This window comes from Rhamphochromis sp. 'chilingali', assembly GCF_963969265.1.
Source record: "Rhamphochromis sp. 'chilingali' genome assembly, chromosome: 17".
NCBI lineage: Eukaryota > Metazoa > Chordata > Actinopteri > Cichliformes > Cichlidae > Rhamphochromis > Rhamphochromis sp. 'chilingali'.
Window position 1 is genome coordinate 7538221 of NC_137944.1, and position 19421 is coordinate 7557641.

At 39.8% G+C, this 19421-nt stretch overlaps 2 protein-coding genes across 2 annotated transcripts in view; both read left to right on the forward strand.

Moving 5' to 3' along the window:
- LOC308384236 (uncharacterized protein) overlaps positions 1-19421 on the forward strand; it is a 352712-nt gene that overhangs the window by 50193 nt on the left and 283098 nt on the right. The gene's annotated exons all lie outside the window — the stretch shown is intronic.
- Positions 1683-19246, forward strand: LOC308385217 (CMP-N-acetylneuraminate-beta-galactosamide-alpha-2,3-sialyltransferase 1-like; the record flags this gene model as incomplete). Its single annotated transcript, XM_080864021.1, has 7 exons — positions 1683-1696; positions 2077-2345; positions 4171-4370; positions 5233-5400; positions 5748-5793; positions 6239-6358; positions 19079-19246. Exons 2-7 carry the CDS (start codon positions 2094-2096, stop codon positions 19244-19246), a joined length of 954 nt encoding a protein of 317 aa, XP_080720147.1. The 5' UTR covers positions 1683-1696; positions 2077-2093.

Consider the following 19421-nt stretch of genomic DNA (forward strand, 5'->3'; position numbering starts at 1 on the left):
TGAACGCTAACTTTTTAGCAACTGAGATAATCCATCCACAATACAAGGTTCGTCATTAATATACTGCAACAACATGGTAATAGAGCAGCTGCGAGAGAATTCAACATTAATCAATCAATGGTACAGAAGTGGAGGAAGCTAGAAGAATGAGTTGAGTAAAATTTGGCTTATCTGGCCGTTTTGTTTAGCTTAATTCGCCTTATTATCCGGTGCACCTTATATATGAAAACAGACCCGGTCATCAAGCCCACTCAAGAATGGTGCTAATTATTTTAGGGATTGTAACATTTAGTCCTATCAAGTAATCATAATAATAATAACAATAACAATTGCAACAACAATAAGAACTCTTATTATTATTATTATTATTATTATTATTGAAACACTTTTTCACATTATACACTGGATATTACACAACGATAAAGGTTCTCCATTTATTTTTTATTACAGTTAGTATGTCCTTTGCATGGTAATACTAGCAGCAAAGGACACAAAAAATGACATCAGACAATGACATGTGAAGGGGTCCTGCCCAAATATCAATGACACTATCCTCTTGAGGCTGTTTTGGCAGCATTATTTAGACAACTTATGTTGGGTTTTCTATTACTTTGTTACTTGTTCATTTGTGTTCTTAGTAGCCTCAATGAATGGTGAGTGTTAGTATTTGTAGCTACCATGTTGCATAGTGTTTTAGAGTTAGAGGATTTAAAGATAGGCGATTGTGGGCGAGACACTTCACCTGTTGCCTTCTGGTGGTGGTCAGAGGGCCCGGTGGCGCCAGTGTCTGGCAGCCTCGCCTCTGTCAGTGCGCCCCAGGGTGGCTGTGGCTACAATGTAGCTTGCCATCACCAGTGCGTGAATGTTTGTGTAAATGGGTGAATGGGTGGATGACTGGTTGTGTAAAGCGCTTTGGGGTCCTTAGGGACTAGTAAAAGCGCTATACAAATACAGGCCATTTACCATTTAAGATTCTTAAGTTTTCAGCTTATAATAAAGAACCTCTAGTAAGAGTTATGCGTTAAATGTTATGGTGTAAAACATGGACTCAAATATCAGCTGTATTGTGCTGATAAGAGGCTAATAGAATATATATTTAAAGGTATTTATGTATATGTGTTTGCATGTGTGTCGGTTTGTGGGTTGTCATAATAAAATAAAATTTATTGTCACAACTTCTCTGTGTGGCAATGCACAAGTCAGACACAACCTCTATAGTTATTTGCACATAGTCAACAACCACTCCCTCCCTCCCTCCCTCTCCCACTGAATAGTTGCTCATTACTTGATAGCTACATGGATAGCTTAATAGATATATCCTACAAGTTCTTCTTGACTCATATTCCTGGTTTGCAGATGCATTACATTTACACTCTGTCTTATCTCACACTAATCTGTAGCGAACCTCTGAAGTGTGTTTGCATTTATTTAGTATGCATTTCCCAGATTTCTTTTTTCCCTATTTTTTCAAACAGTTTAGCAATTTATCTTGTTCTGCCTCAAATAGAGTGGCCTCATATTGTGTAGTCAAATTCTTCAGAAGCAAATGGGATAATTTTAATGAGTGCCATTTTGAGTTGTTTTGCTTTTTAATCATTGTGTTGTTTTTGTTGCTATGTTACTTCGTTTTAGGTTAATCAGCACCAGAACCACAAGGAAAGTTTAACTGAACAGGAGTTTTTCAACAGCAACAGAGGTAAGCAGAGAAAACAATGAGATAAACAGTTCATGCAAATGCAGAATCTGACCAAGATCTGGAAATATTTTGTACTGTGTGTTTTCCATTCTGTTGGGTGTCATACTGTTTTATTCAACTTCAAACAACAGATCTTGTTACTTACATGAACTAATAATGTGGGAGGTGATTTATGCTGGTAAATGCTATCTGTTCAAATTCCATGAATATAAGAGGACACTAACCAACTTTTTATGCTTATCCGATTTTGTGCATTCCAGTGAAATGCTGTTAATATGCTGCAAACTATAAATATTTATAAGTAAAGAGCTATTGTTTCTATTACTGTATTCTAAAGGCTTAGTCCTATTTTTCACGTTCACACATGTATTTGTTCTCAGATTGGGACTCTGCGAAGATGTATTTCAAATGGGGAAGATCCAGAGTTAGCATTTTCCCGCTACTGAGTATCACAGCAATTGTTTTGGTCTCCAATCTTTTATGGAGTTTTTCTGGATATACCTTCTGTCATCGCGAGCCGAGTCTTTGTGGCTGTCAGAAATGTCTAAGAGACAGTGATCCTTGGTTTAATGACATCATCAGTGAAGCTCCTGTACCCTTTCTGTCACAGAAACATATACCTTCAGAGGAAGATTTCCTCTGGTGGAAGGTAAATAAAAAACAAAAATCAACATATCACTTTTTTGGCTTCTGTGGTGATGTTAAAGGTGTTATTATTATTAAAGAGCAATGTCAAGTATGTCATGACATTTAACAACATATTGCTGCTGTTAAATGACACGGTCTACCTCCATCCAAAAAACAAGCACAAATATTCCTCTATTGTGTAAGTAAACAAACTACAAAGTTTAGAGCACCTTGTACTATCCATCTTTTATTCTTTTAAATATACTGCACTCTTCATCCTCCTGTATTTCTACCTGAAGAATGGTAAAATCGTTACCATTTACTGGCAATGACAAGTTCTGGAAAACGTTTTTAGTTCCTTTAGTGAAAGTCGCAATATCACAATATGAAAGCGCCTCCCTACGCATAAAACTGGATCATTGGCATTTTTTTTTAAAGGGCCAGATTTACTAAATGGGGCAAAATAGCATGTGAGCGAATTCCCACTTATCAGTAAGACAATCAGTAAGGCAACTTTTTTGGTCTGCAACGTTTTATGGAGTTTTTCTGGATATAACTTCTGTCAAAAGAAATGGCTTAATATGGCAATGAGTATTTTTTTGTTTCTCTCAAGAAAGGGGCAGCGTTCAGGCCCAGGGGTTGAGGTTCTCACTAATGATAACTTAGAGCTCTGAGGTAAAACTGTGACTCTATCTGAATTGAAAGACAAAAAAAATATTCGAATCTACAGTATATGTTTGTGTAAGCACTGTTCATAATCTATCATTGCATAAATGTGCACAACTCATATGCTTGAAGAAACTTACAGATTAATGCTGATGTTGTATCTTGCAGATCAGTCTTAAACTTTTCAGAACAATTCTAAATAGGGCTGTGCGATATGACCAAAAATCTCATATCCCGATATAAGAATTCTATCGTCCTGATAACGATATAAATCACAAAAATGTGACATTTTCTGTAAATTCTGTGAATCTCGGGCAGCTCGACTTGCGGGAAGTGTTTCCAGCTGCGCGTCATGTAGCTGAGTCGAGTGTTTTAACCGATGCACGAAACGATACATTTTTAGACATAAGTTGTAACGGCTGCCGTTTTCTTTGTGAGTATTTATTACACGGCGTGCTGCGGAGAGAAGCCGGTTCTAACGTTTGAGTCTAAGGTTTATTTTTTAGCACCTGGCGGCTCTTTTTTACTACTCATGCGTAATTAACCTGCTTTTTCGCGTGGTTCAGTTTATTTTGAAAAGTCTCAACAGGATCATGAGCTTTATTGTGAAAGGTTTATGTGGAACATAAACAAACGGACACGCGATGGTGTTACCGTCGTTGTTGCTAACCACAACGCATAAAAACAGGCGCTTGTCCGCCCGAAGTGTGGTAATATTAAATATAAGAGAAAGAGAGAACTTTAAGAAATTAATATAGCCACTACAGTGACCATCAAAAGAATGAAAAAATATTGCTGTAAAAAGTTCATTTTGCAACACCACGAAACAAACGATAACATAAAATGAAATGATAGACGTTTTTATATCGTCATCCAATATATATCGTTATATCGAACAGCCCTAATTCTAAATATCAAATTAAAGTACTGAAATAAACTTCAGGCCTAATAAGATTTTTGCCTAAATCAGTATACATTTTTTACTTTTGAGCTTCAGTGATCTTTCACAGTTGTTGTAAATGGCACATCATAATATTGATGCTGATATGGAAAAATGTTTGAAAGGGTCTTTCCCAGACTTACTGGTGACTCATGAACTTGTAATCATTGGGAAATTCTATAATATTTTTGTTCTGTGGGGAAGTTTGATTTTTTTTCAATAACTTTCTCCTCTTTGTCAGAACTTACAGGGGGCAAGACTTCAGAACTTGACTTTGTACAATAAAACTCTAGAGAGGCTATTTCAGACAATAACACCAATTGCAGATATTGGAGAACCTCGTCCTGATCACTGCAGGAGTTGTGCCGTGGTGGGGAATTCTGGAAATTTGAGAGGATCGCATTATGGATCTCTTATTGATTCCCATGATATCGTAATAAGGTAATAATGTCATGGTCCTGGGCCATGTGGGCCCAGTATTCTTAGTTCCTTGTATTTTTGTATTTCGTTCCTTATTTAGGCCATGTTTTCTGAGTTGCCCTGTTGTGTTGTTCCCTAAGTGTTTTCCCTTCATGGCTTTTACCCCCTGTGTGCCCCTCTGTGTATCTGTGAGCCCTCGTCTCTCCTTATGTTTTATTCCATGTTTCCCCTGCCCATTATGTCTAAGTTCTCCCCGTGCTCTCTCTCCCCCCTGTGTGCCCTCTATGTATTTATGAGCCCTCGTCTCCCTTTGTGGTTGTTTCATGTTTCCCCAGCCCGTTATGTCTGTGTTTTCCCCGTGCTCTCTCTCCTCCTGTCTGAACCTCTGTGCCTGTACATGTCATGTTCAGTTCACCCCGCCCTGTCTCGTTATGATTATCAGTGTCACCTGTGTTCCCCGTGTGTGCCCACTTTCCTCGTTTACCCTCTGTGTATTTCTGTCTGAGTCTCCCTCTGTTCGGCGTCGCGTTCTCCCTCATGTTGTGTGTAATTCTCCCCGTGGTTCGGTTCCTTGTACAGCTCATGCTTTAGTTTTCCCAGTTTTAGGTTATTTTGTATTACTTCTCGTGGCCAGCAATAAAGCTGTGTTTTTTGAGTTTATCCCCGTGTCTGTGAGTCTGCATCTTGGGTCCTTCTCCTGCCTGCCACACAGCAAACCATGACAAATAATCATTTAACACAAACACAAAATCTAATGTAAACAATGTTCTTGTGAGACAAAAAGTATAATATAATATAATATAATATAGTATAAGTCTATGTATATTTATGTATCTAAAATGCAAAAATGTGTGCTAAATATGTATCCTTCTGTATTATTTAGAATGAATCGGGGGCGTACCAAAGGCTATGAAACAGATGTTGGAACCAAAACAACTCATCATGTCATGTATCCAGAGAGTTCTACTAGACTGGACAATACCACTCATCTCTTGTTTTTTCCTTTCAAAACACGTGACTTTTTGTGGCTCATGAAGGACTTAAATCGAGGGTAGGCTAAAAGGGCTACTGTCTTAAAACCTATGTTGCTAGAAATTGTATAACTGTTTTGCTCTGAATAGCAGATTTTAACTGCTTTGCAACATAGTTTCAGCTAATTGTAAGGAAAAATGCAGTATAGTTTTTTTGTTTTTGTTTTGTTGTTAGAACAACCAAATTAAACAAAACAGTTTTTGAGACAACCCATCAGAGGTCAACCTTTCTTTTTTTAAACAGCAAAAAGTGCAGAAAGTTATATGAATTGTTATATGAACAACTTAATCTTTTGTTGTGATGTGCTAGTCTTAGGTAATTATTAGCATTTATTTATGTAATCAGTTCATTTCATCTTTTTAATAGGGAAAATGGTGCTCCAAACTTAAAGAAGATAGCTAACAAAGATTTGGTGAGTATTTTAGGTTTACATGAACAAAACTGGCATATAAGCTACCATTAATTCAGGCAGGAAACAAAGTCAGCTGATTTTACACACTGAACTGGATAATCTCATACACAGTAGGTTTTACTCTTAACCTGATTTAGCATATCCACTATTGCTACAGATGTGCAAGCCATTTCACAAGTCACCTGCACCTCAGCTTTTTCTTTGTTGCAGTATTTACTGTTTACTCTGCTCTGTATTGGGTATTGTTATGGTTTTCCCAATCTCTCATACTTGGCATTTATGTGCCTGGAAGGTCATGCAGGTCAATAGACAAAGCCATACCACCAAAAACAAATACTGGCTTCTTTTAGCAACAGTGGTGCTAATTTAAAGTATTTTGTGAATTAATTGCAGAAAGTAATAGTTCATAGAACTCAGATTTAAGGCTATGTCTGATTCATAATAGATCTGGATCCTCCATCCGGCTTTCATGAAATATGTTCATCAAGAATGGCTGGGAAAGAAGGGTGCTTATCCATCCACTGGCTTTCTTGCTGTGGTTCTCAGCCTAGTGATGTGTGATGAGGTATGTTCACTTTAAACAATTTGTACATTATGCATCTGACTGACAGTGGTGGTAGTTAAACACTGAGAAACACTGATTTACCAGCAAAGCTGAGAAAAGTCTGCCTTAGATGACTACATGACTAAAACAGAAATGTATCTATGGTTATTTCAAGAAGAGTCAAGAAGAGTGGATGGCTGAATGTGTAAAGCGCTTTGGGGCCCTTAGGGACTAGTAAAGCGCTATACAAATACAGGCCATTTACCATTTAAATATATTATATAAATAAAATTAAGTTGACATTTAAAAATCAACGGTTACTACATTCAGAAATTTCCTTAGTTTATGTTTGATGTACAGTGTGGGCCATTTATATGGATACACCGTAATAACATGGGAATGGTTGGTGATATTAAAGTCCTGTTTGTGGCACATTAGTATATGTGAGGGGGCAAACTCCTCAAGATGGGTGGTGACCATGGTGGCCATTTAGAAGTCAGCCATCTTGGATACAACTTTTGTTTTTTCAATAGGAAGAGGGCCATGTGACACATCAAACTTATTGGTAATGTCACAAGAAAAACAATGGTGTGCTTGGTTTCAACGTAACTTTATTCTTTCATGAGTTATTTACAAGTTTCTGACCACTTATAAAATGTGTTCAATGTGCTGCCCATGTTTGATTGTCAATGCAACCCTCTTCTCCCACCCTTCACACACTGATAGCAACACCGCAGTAGAAATGCCAGCACAGGCATCCAGTATCTGTAGTTTCAGGTGCTGCACATCTCGTATCTTCACACCATAGACAATTGGCTTCAGATGACCCCAAAGATAAAAGTCTAAGGGGGTCAGATTGGGAGACCTTGGGGGCCATTCAACTGGCCCACGATGACCAATTCACTTTCCAGGAAACTGTTCATCTAGGAATGCTCGGACCTGGCACCCATAATGTGGTGGTACACCATCTTGCTGGAAAAACTCAGGGAACGTGCCAGCTTCAGTGCATAAAGAGGGAAACACATCATCATGTAGCAATTTCAAATATCCAGTGGCCTTGAGGTTTCCATTGATGAAGAATGGACCCACTATCGTTGTACCCCATATACCACACCAAACCATCACTTTTGTTATTCCAACAGTCTTGGAGGGATCCATCCAATGTGGGATAGTGTCAGTGTTATGATGATTTCTGATATGAGGTTCAGTTCTACGGTGGTGATCGCAGGGTGTGCACAGGTCAAGTGCCACTATGACCCTCCAGAAAATAACGAGGACAGGGGATGATCATTCAGCTCTTTAATGGCAGATTTAATGTGGGTGTGGGTATGTGTACGTGGTTCTACAAACAGAATGGAAAAACAGAACACAAATTACAATCAAATTAGAGACAACAATAATCACCATATAACATATTACAGCCACATACTTGTCTTATAGGCCCTACTACTAAGCTGGCGGCTTTTACTTATAGTCTGAACCATATTTGGCAACAAAGAAAATAAACATCTTCCCATCACTTAACTCTTGTGCCCCACTCACCTATGATGCCAACTAAAGAAGGCAAATACACATAACAAATCACCAACTCAAACCAAACTCAGTTTGGGCTAGGCAAACTTGGCTTAACTTAGCCCGCTTTAGCATTTTCTATAACTTAGCTTATAGAAAATGTACAGAGGATGTCCAGAGCAATAAAACATACAGGCTATCCTTCTTACACAAGAAATATCCTGTAACTCACCAGTCTTATGGATGCACACTCTCATTGAACCCACATAAACTGCTCCCGAGCATGATTCACACTGCCTCCACGAACACCATTTTTCATCCCAGTCAAAACATTGCTCACAAAACGGCCGCGCCCTCTAGTGGCGAGGCAGAAAGGTGCATCACAGTCATGCCTTCAGAACACTCAGACCAATAGCGGTGGTTTTGTTTGTTAACTTCACCATTCACATTAAAGTTTGCCTCATCACTAAACAAAATCTTCTGCGTGAACTGAGGGTCCTGTTCCAATTTTTGTTTTGCCAATTCTGCAAATTCTGTGCGCCGATCTGGGTCATCCTCGTTGAGATGCTGCAGTAGCTGGAGTTTCTAAGGCTGCCATTTGTAAGTAGCTAATATCCGCCGAAGGGATGTTTGACTAATGCCACTCTCCAGTGACATGCGGCGAGTGCTACGCTGTGGGCGCTTGCTGAATGAAGCTAGGACAGCCACTGATGTTTCTTCATTAGTGACAGTTTTCTTGCGTCCACATTTTGGCAAATCCAACACTGAACCAGTTTCACAAAACTTAGCAAGCAGTTTGCTAACTGTAGCATGGGAGATGGGTCGTCTTGTAGGGTGTCTTGCATTGAAATCTGCTGCAATGACCCGGTTACTGCGTTCACCAGATATCAACATAATTTCGATCCGCTCCTCACGTGTTAACCTCTTCGACATGTCAATGGCTGTGAACAAAGAGAAACTTGTAAATAGTTCATGAAAGAATGAAGTTGCGTTGAAATCAAGCACACCATTGTTTTTCTTGTGACATTACCAATAAGTTTGATGTGTCACATGGCCCTCTTCCTATTGAAAAAACAAAAGTTGTATCCAAGATGGGCGACTTCTAAATGGCCACCATGGTCACCACCTATCTTGAGGAGTTTGCCCCCTCACATATACTAATGTGCCACAAACAGGACTTTAATATCACCAACCATTCCCATATTATTACGGTGTATCCATATAAATGGCCCACCCTGTATATATTTTTTCAGTTCTAATAAAATATTTTATTTAACATCTAACAGTTAGCTGAATATATTTAAATGTCTGAATATAATCTGTAGGCAATAAGTCTGCTAAAGTAACAAGTATGATGATCACTTACACATTGAAAATTAACAATAACTCAATCTAAACATTAAAACATTATTTTCATACCAAAATATACAGGCTGTTTGGGAAGTATCACAGCCCTTCATTTGTTATTGTTCCCAACTCATTTTTCAAAATTTCACACACAATATGCACAATATAATGACAAAGTGAAAAAATTTGCTCAAAATTCTACCAAATGTATAAAAAAAACAAAATCATTAAGTCATGATACCAGCTGAAATCTATCAGTAACTGGAAATCCTGCCACTTAGTGCAAATTAAAATCAGTTGGTTCAGTTCCAACTCGTAAACTATAAAAAGGTGTCCCATTACCATCGTGTCACACAAGAAACATTTCATGATGTGTAAAACCAACAAGCTCGCTCAAGATCTCCACAACCTTATTTTTGAAAGCATACTGATGTCATTGTTTGAGGAAGAATTTCTAAAGTGCTGAAGGTTCCTGTGAGCACTATTGAGGCCATGATCCGGAAGTGGAAAGAACATAATTTCACCATAAACCTACCACAACCAGGTGCTCCCCACAGGATTTCAGACAGGAGTGAAAAGATTTATCAGAAGAGTTGCCCGAGAGTCACTTGTGGAGAGCTACAGAATGGAATCAGCTGCACTCGCCCACCATGGCCTGTTCTCGTTCTCATTCTCAAAGGCATGTTGAAATGCATTGAAAGTCTGATGAACAACATTTAGAACACCCTGTGAAATACTGGGGAAAGCTGGGGAAAATAAATATAATAATGACAAGACAGGAGGAAACAAAACTGAACACATTAACATAGGACGCAACACCGTCAAAGTAAAACAGGGAACACTAAGACAGAGAATAAGAATTAATGGCTAGACACAGGCTGGGAAGAAGGAATCCACAGGGAACAAGACAGACTGGGGAAACAAAGGGAGGAGACAAAAAGGGAAACACGGAAACTATTACGGATGATGAGACAGAGAAGGAGCGAGAGATAGCCAGAGAGAGAGAGCAGCAGCATACATGAACGCACATGACAGAAAAAGGAAAACGTAACAAAACACGGGAAGAGAAACATGTAAACAGGAAGGGGAGACGAGACACATCGAAAAGACAACATGGAAACCGAAATATAACTAAACATAGCAGAAATACGAAGACTAACTCAATACTAAATAATACAAAACTAAAACATTACAACAAAAAAGAATATGGAAAAAGACCATAAACTCAAAATGCTGGGTCCAATGATCCAGAACCATGACAGGGGGAATATAGTCTGGTCAGATAAGACCAGAATTAAACTTAGCCATAATACACACCATGTTTGGAGGTCAAATGTTACTGCATATCACCCAAAAACATCATATCAACTGTGAAGTTTGGATGTCGGAACATTATGGTGTGGGGTTGTCTTTTAGCATACAGCACTGGCATGTTTCGTATAACTGATGGTAGGTTGAATGGAAAAACGTACAGAGACATTTCTGATAAAAATCTGCTGCTGTCTATCAGAATAATGAAGATGAAAATAAAGTAGATGTTTCAGCAAGACAATGATCCCAAACACACAACTAAGGAACTTCTCAAATGTTTTTAGAGAAAGAAAATAAATGGCCCATCCAGTCGCCTGACCTGAATCCAACTGAAATCTATGTGATGACCTAAAGCTCTGAATTCATAGAAGGGGCCCCCAGAGCCCTCGGGATTTCAAGGTTGTTAGGAAGAATTGGCCAAAATCACACCTGAGCAATGCACGCGACTAGTTTCTCCATTCAGGAGACATGTTGAAACCATTGTCATCCACAATGGTTTCTGTACAAAGCAGGGCTCTAGACTAACTTTATGCCATGGTTGCACTGGTGCGCCTTACTGTTTTTTCTTAGGTGCACCAATACAAATTTTTCAAACACATAGCTTAACACTGTAGCTTCATATGTTCACTTTTTAAAAAAAAAAAAAAAGTTGCAGTCCATACAGACCATATTGATTTGTAAATGATTAACTAACAATCTTGTTAACACAAAGTTCTTTGTTTCTACAAGAACACTAAGTTTCCGTATTTTTTGGACCATAAGGCATACCAGAACCAAACAGTCAGATAAGCCAAACTTTACTCAACTCATTCTTCTTGCTTCCTCCACTTCAGTAAAATTGATTCATTAATGTTGAATTCTCCCGCAGCTGCTCTACAGGGAGTGCAGAATTATTAGGCAAGTTGTATTTTTGAGGAATGATTTTATTATTGAACAACAACCATGTTCTCAATGAACCCAAAAAACTCATTAATATCAAAGCTGAATGTTTTTGTAAGTAGTTTTTAGTTTGTTTTTAGTTTTAGCTATTTTAGGGGGATATCTGTGTGTGCAGGTGACTATTACTGTGCATAATTATTAGGCAACTTAACAAAAAACAAATATATACCCATTTCAATTATTTATTTTTACCAGTGAAACCAATATAAAATCTCCACATTCACAAATATACATTTCTGACATTCAAAAACAAAACAAAAACAAATCAGCGACCAATACAGCCACCTTTCTTTGCAAGGACACTCAAAAGCCTGCCATCCATGGATTCTGTTAGTGTTTTGATCTGTTCACCATCAAAATTGCGTGCAGCAGCAACCACAGCCTCCCAGACACTGTTCAGAGAGGTGTACTGTTTTCCCTCCTTGTAAATCTCACATTTGATGATGGACCACAGGTTCTCAATGGGGTTCAGATCAGGTGAACAAGGAGGCCATGTCATTAGTTTTTCTTCTTTTATACCCTTTCTTGCCAGCCACGCTGTGGAGTACTTGGACGCGTGTGATGGAGCATTGTCCTGCATGAAAATCATGTTTTTCTTGAAGGATGCAGACTTCTTCCTGTACCACTGCTTGAAGAAGGTGTCTTCCAGAAGCTGGCAGTAGGACTGGGAGTTGAGGTTGACTCCATCCTCAACCCGAAAAGGCCCCACAAGCTCATCTTTGATGATACCAGCCCAAACCAATACTCCACCTCCACCTTGCTGGCGTCTGAGTCGGACTGGAGCTCTCTGCCCTTTACCAATCCAGCCACGAGCCCATCCATCTGGCCCATCAAGACTCACTCTCATTACATCAGTAATGAGAGTGAGTCTTTCTAAAACCTTAGAAAAACCAGTCTTGAGATATTTCTTGGTCCAGTCTTGACGTTTCAGCTTGTGTGTCTTGTTCAGTGGTGGTCGTCTTTCAGCCTTTCTTACCTTGGCCATGTGTCTGAGTATTGCACACCTTGTGCTTTTGGGCACTCCAGTGATGTTGCAGCTCTGAAATATGGCCAAACTGGTGGCAAGTGGCATCTTGGCAGCTGCACGCTTGACTTTTCTCAGTTCATGGGCAGTTATTTTGCGTCTTGGTTTTTCCACACGCTTCTTGCGACCCTGTTGACTATTTTGAATGAAACGCTTGATTGTTCGATGATCACGCTTCAGAAGCTTTGCAATTTTGAGACTGCTGCATCCCTCTGCAAGATATCTCACTATTTTTGACTTTTCTGAGCCTGTCAAGTCCTTCTTTTGACCCATTTTGCCAAAGGAAAGGACGTTGCCTAATAATTATGCACACCTGATATAGGGTGTTGATGTCATTAGACCACACCCCTTCTCATTACAGAGATGCACATCACCTAATATGCTTAATTGGTAGTAGGCTTTCGAGCCTATACAGCTTGGAGTAAGACAACATGCATGAAGAGGATGAAGTGGACAAAATACTCATTTGCCTAATAATTCTGCACTCCCTGTATTCCCAGAGTTTGATAGAGTTTGAAATCTGCTTCCTAAGCATGTCTCTTAACAGGTGTAATTTTGGGATCCTTATACAGTACGGTAATATTATGTTAAAGCACAGTACGTATCACTCTGCGAGGCTCCTGACTACGGTTGCCGTAATGCTCCAACAATCCATCAAGCGGTGCGGTTTCATAGCTTACCAAAGTTGTACTAAATCATTTTGACAGATTTTTGAGCTCCATGTACCACATAAAATCAGTTTGCAGTCAGTAAGCACAACCAGAATGTATACATAAGGCATACTTTGAGAATATGAAAGGATTATGTAGTCCTAAAAATACTGTACTGAAAAAGTTCTTGTGCTTAAAGTACTTCATTGAGCGGAAATTTAAACTTAAAATATCTCAAGATATATAAAGTAAAAAGACAGTCAAAATTAGAAGTACTTCAAATGCTTCAAACTGAACATTTCAATATCTGAACATTTTACCTTGTGCATGGACATCTAAGAGGTTCTGCCCTTGACTATCTCTAATTGGTTTAGACCACGATATAGGCATATTGTGTGTCTGTTGTTGACCACACAAAGACTTTCAGAGTTGCAGAGACTTTTTTTTTTTACTTGAACGGCTGGTCGCACCAATGCGACCTAGTATTTTCTTGGCGGAATGTTGAATGTGCAAGCGTCACTGTGCGCTATTGGATTATTGTGGGAATTCCCAACATCATTTCCCTTGCGTGACAGATAAATTGATCGAACAGCAGCAGCACGGAGTCGGTGCTGCGGTGCTTCAGTGGCATGTCAATCATGAAGGTGCTACTCTAAGCAGCACCTTCATGATTGGTTTAGGTCATGATATATATATATATATATATATATATATATATATATATATATATATATATATATATATATATATGAGATGATGAGATGAGATAGCCTTTATTTGTCAGTTGCAGGTCTTTTGCCCACAACCGAGATGACAGACCGTACATACAATACAAACATCACATTGGGGAGACAGGTCAGGCCAGGTAGCGAGGAAAAAAAACATTGAAATGTGCAACACAAAAGGATAATACAGGAATGCACAGGTATCAACACACCATAACACAATAAACACAGACAAGCAACATGGGAAAGAGTTCCAGTGTGTACATCTGATCTGGGACCGCTACAATCTTTCGATTGCGCCTCCAGCTGACCCGATGTCCACATCATGGGGGAGGTAAGCGTTGGAGGTGGCGTTGGATCCGGGGTAGGGAGGGTGATGCGTCAGTGAGTGCTCATCAGTATCAGTATATGTATGCGTGTGCGTGTCCATAGTTCAGCTGAGACAGTGTCCTTCGCCCTGCCAGGCTAAGTAAACAGTCTTCCAGGCAACCCAGGTGGCCTTGTAGGGAATGGGAAGGAACAGACTCAACACAGTCGTTGTCAGGGAGTTGTTGTTCGGCTCCAGCCTTGAGCTGGCGCCGAAGGGGTAGCCGGGTTATGATGGTAATTGAGAATTTCAAGCTGTTTTTTAACACTCCAACACTGGTCTCTCAGTCTCCCGTTAATAGCTGCGAGCTTCTTTGTGATGTTATTAGCCGTCGATTCTGTGGTCTTGTCACTCTTTTTGCTCACATAGCAGATTCTGAGACCTCACGACGGCAGCCAACTGATCCGAGGTGTAATCCAGCTCCACCCAGAGATGTTGTTCTGAGTTGATTCTTTCCTGATGTAATCCAACATACATACAACATACTGGCTATGGAAACCAACTACAGAATAGTGCAACTGTTATTCAACAACTCAATCTGGATGACATCAAGTTGTATGTAGCCTTTGCCAAACCAAATTGCTTATTTTGATTACTGAAAAAGCGATCCCAGGTCAAAGCAATGCTCGTATGGTCTCTTCTGCTGATTTCAGTTGTGGATTTAGTGTGACTGTGGATTTTGTGTGTCGTGGCTGAACCCTGCTGGCAGCCTTGATGCCCTTTTTCCCACCTGTCCCTTTGAATTGTCAGAAGCTCTGAATATCGATGTTGGCATGTGCCTTTTATTTTATTGGTTGTTTACAAGTGAAGCAGCCACAATGCACCCCAGCCATGATTTAGGCTTGCAACAAGGGTTTTATTTTTAAGAACGTCTGGGACTGAGTGTGCGTGGGCTACCCGCGCATTTGCGTACATCAGATTTTCTGGAGGAGGACAGACATTTGTTTAGAACACTTAAAGATGTCGAAGAAGCAAGCTCCTTTAAGCAATTACTTTGGTGTTCCTCCACTTCCAAAGAAATGTCAGAAGGAGTCTGAACCCGCAAAAGAAGCACGTATTCTTGGAAAAGTGGTTGCAGGAGGTGAGCTGGCTTCAAACAAATGATGAACGCACAGAGAAGTGGTGCAGAATATGCCGTGAAAATCCCACTCTAGCAAACAAAAACAGTGCCTTTTATATGTACGCAAGCGCGCGTTGCAACTTCTTATCTGGTGCACGTCTTTTATTTTGACAGCGCATGCGCACCTGCGGACCACTTATGTGCGCCCCTGATCATAGTGAATGAAATGTAGTGAACACCACTTTATCAGTTCTACATATTAATTTACCACTAAACTCAAATGTTTTTACTTTATTTCGTTTTTTTTTTCTTTTTACTGGGAATCACTCACTAAAGTGAAGTGCATTTCAAATTATATGCTTGTCTTGTAGCTTGTTGACTCATATTTTGGGTTATAAGCATGAACATGAGAATATCAAAAGCAAATTACACCTTTGAGACCCAGGCCCCACTCACAGCTACATGAGACAGGTGTTACATGTATGCCAGGAGCAGTGTTGGGACTAACGCGTTATTAAGTAACGCGTTACAGTAACTACGTTATTATTGTGGTAACGAGCACGGTAACTAGTTATTATGCCAAAATCAGGAACGCGTTAGTCGTTACTGGAATTTAGATAGGGTCGTTACTCGTTACTTCGTGTGGTGGCTATCGCGGAGCTTCCACAGATTCAGTAACATTAGCAAGTGGTGAGGCCAGCAGGAAAAGAGACCTGAGGCGGCCGCCGGTCCAAGTGTGAACTGAACTTCAGGTAAGAAGTTATGACCTGCAGTCTTTCTGGGTCAGATATAAACCAAGTTTAAGTGGAGTTTATTTTGACTTTTTCCGTACTGCGTGCTAGCTAGCATGACGGAGTTTCTATACAGCTGGGTGGGTGCTATGAAGTTAATGATGTTGAACTTTATTTTGTTCATAAGTTATTAGAGTTGCCAACCGTCCCGTCTGGTATTCAGAGAAAATATTATGCGTTTCTTATTGAGGTGAAAAGGAACAGTTTGTCCCGTAATTCAGCTACAATGAAAAAGGCACAAAGCTGGAGTTATTCTGTGTCTTTACGCTGCACAGCTGCCTCTTCTTCTTTCATTCTCCCCCCTCCCTCTCCCGTTTCTACTTCAGTCATGAAAACTGATCAGTGATCAGCTGATCGGCTCTCTTGTTTGTTTATTGCTCACTTTGCGCCGAAAGAGGAAACCAGCGGATGTCGCGCTAAACAACAGCAGCACGTTTAAGCTTGATCAGCTATTGTTAGAATTTATTTAATATTAATTTCTAGTATCAGCTGATGTTTGCTGGAGCCACAGCTGCAAAAAAAAGCTGCTGGTCATGATATGGTTTGGTTATCTGGTGAGAGGGAAACATGAAGATGAAACCAGGAGATGTCCTTACTGGATCATCAGAGCTGAACAGGTGATGGAGAAACAGGTTTACCTTTTAGGTGACATGAATGAGTTGAAGGGAAGTTATGAACTGTTTCTGAGAGACAAATAACCCCAGGATCCTTTTTTAGGTAGCTGACAGCTGGTAACTGTGCAGGGGCGGATCTAGCAAAGTGTTGCCAGGGGGGCCAGGTAGGGCATTAACAGGGAGAGGGGGGCACAAAGAAATACTTTTCTTTCTTATTCTCATTTAAAATGTCTAGCTTTTAAAAAATAATTATCTGAATCTTACAACAAACAATTGATAGATTGATGCATATATACCATCAAAACAGTACATCACTGTCACAACAGTGTTTATTTTCATTCAAAGGTTTTATGATTTTTCCTATAATGGTGGGCCAGTCTCTAGTCAAAATGCCCGGGCCAATTTTCTGTCCCAGTCCAGCCCTGTATGCAGCTCATCTGCAGTCTGGTGTTGCCTACATCTTCCTATTCAGAAGGCAGAATTTCCGAGTTCTGAGTACAATCGAAAGCACCACGACTGCAGTTTTTGTGTTGGATGTAAAAGGCGCACATGACGCTGTGACGTAGGCTAGAATCATGGCAGCAGTCAATGACGGTCCAGGCGTGGGATTTCTCTCGTGGAAATATGCACATTATCTTTTCCTTTCTATTGGTAGGTGGCACAGTGCACTTGTGGCAAGTAAGCAAGCTAGAAGACTGGCAAAGTTATGGAAGAAACACATTAACAAGAGAATTCTGAGTAAAACCAAAGTTACTTTCCCTAGTAACTAGTTACTTTGAAAGTAACGAGTAACTTGAAGTAACTGAGTTACTTTTGAGAGAAGTAACTAGTAATGTAACTAAGTTACTATTTTAAAGTAACTTACCCAACACTGGCCAGGAGTGACATCAATTCTCTTGGATGTACAACAATGACATTGGAATGTCATTCAGACGGAAGAACTGTTGTCAGATGGTAATAAAGAGAAAGAAACTACTCAGAACCAAGGGAATTGCACTACCAGAACATTGTAGACACTGAGGATAGCCACAAGTACCAGGGACTTCCACAGGCAAATAGGAACCATGAAGAGGCCACTGGAAAAGCTGCAACTCAGCCACCTGAGACATTGTCCTAAGAAGGGAAGGTGACCAAGGTCTATTGAGTGTCACAACCACTGACTAGGATGAAACAAAAGATCCATGAGTACATCGGCAAGATGGACACAACATGTTGGACCTTGAGAAGATCTGGTGGGTGAAGGCAACACAACAAAGTGGGCAAGTGGCCTCAGTGTCATGAACTCGCTGTGTGCAGGCAGGAATAGGACCCAAAAGCAGACTCCCAGAAGCAGGAAGTGAACTCAAAAAACACGGATTTATTGCTGGAAAAAGGAAAAATTGTACAGAACTAAACTGGGGGATTCTAATAATCATTCACACAGGGAAACACAGGGAGAGTCACAAAGCTATGAGGACACGGAACTGAGGGAGATGCGGACATAAATACACAGACGGATCATGAGGGAAGTGAAAACACATGTAAAGCACAGCTGACATGAATAACCATAAAGAGACAGGGGAAGAGCAAACACAACATAACGCACACTGACGGGAGACTATCAAAGTATGGAGGAGAGGCAACCGAGAGGGAGCGAGGGAGAGAGAGAACAAAAATGATGGACTAGGGAAATATGAAGGAATAAAACACAAGGAGGGGAAACAAGACACAAGGACTCACACTGTATAAACACAGACACTCAGGTGAGACAGAGAACAAAGACACAAGGGGAGATCTAATAAACCATACTGAACAGAACAAGCTAGGAACCATAGAATACAAGTGAACTCAAAAATAATACAGAATGACCAAAAATGCACAACGCCACCTCCCCCCCCCACCAAAAAAAAAAACAAACAAACAAAAACTGGGTCAAAAGGACCAAGAAACATGACACTTAGGGGATCCCAGGACTGAGAAGTGATTATCAATGATTATCAGTCATGTTCCAGTCTGGAATCTGGCTGTACCACTCAAGGACATTTACAGAGTGGTCAAGAAGTCACTTTTTTGTTATCTTGGTTACATGCTTAGGGTTGTTGTACTGCTAGAAGAACCTTCACTCCAGTGAGTGCTCCCATTAAGGCTAAAACTGTCAGTGAAGATACTACCCATCCCTATTCCTTTTGCAGAATCCCTGTCATCACAGCATTTATGCATAAAGTGCTCTATGGGCTGATTTTCATTAACTCCTCAGTCAGCTTTGTGGTATTCTCCATGTCCTCAATAGGACATGGAGATAATGATTTATTTTAAGAATGCTATTAGTTAATATATAAAAGAATGAATGAATAAGCAAATAAATAGAATGCTCCTAGTGGAAACAATACATTAAATCTTTACTTCAATTTTTTTTCCCCAGGTCACTATCTTTGGGTTTGGAGCAGACAGCGGGGGAAGCTGGAGCCATTACTTTGAAATCCTCAAAAATAAAAAATTTAAAACAGGAGCCCATCCAGGAGCAGACGAATATAATATGATAGAGAAATTACACAAAAAGAAGACAATTGTTTTTTTTAAAGGATGGTAATTTCTTTTTCATGTTTTCATTTCTGTCTTTATCAGTTGCAAATCATCTAACCATAGACCTGTGTTATAAAAATGAATAAGTGATGGTAATTGCCCCCCCCCCCCCCCCCCCCCCTTCAAAATAAACACCACTATATACTAACTTTATCTATATTTGACTTTATCACTAGTAACCT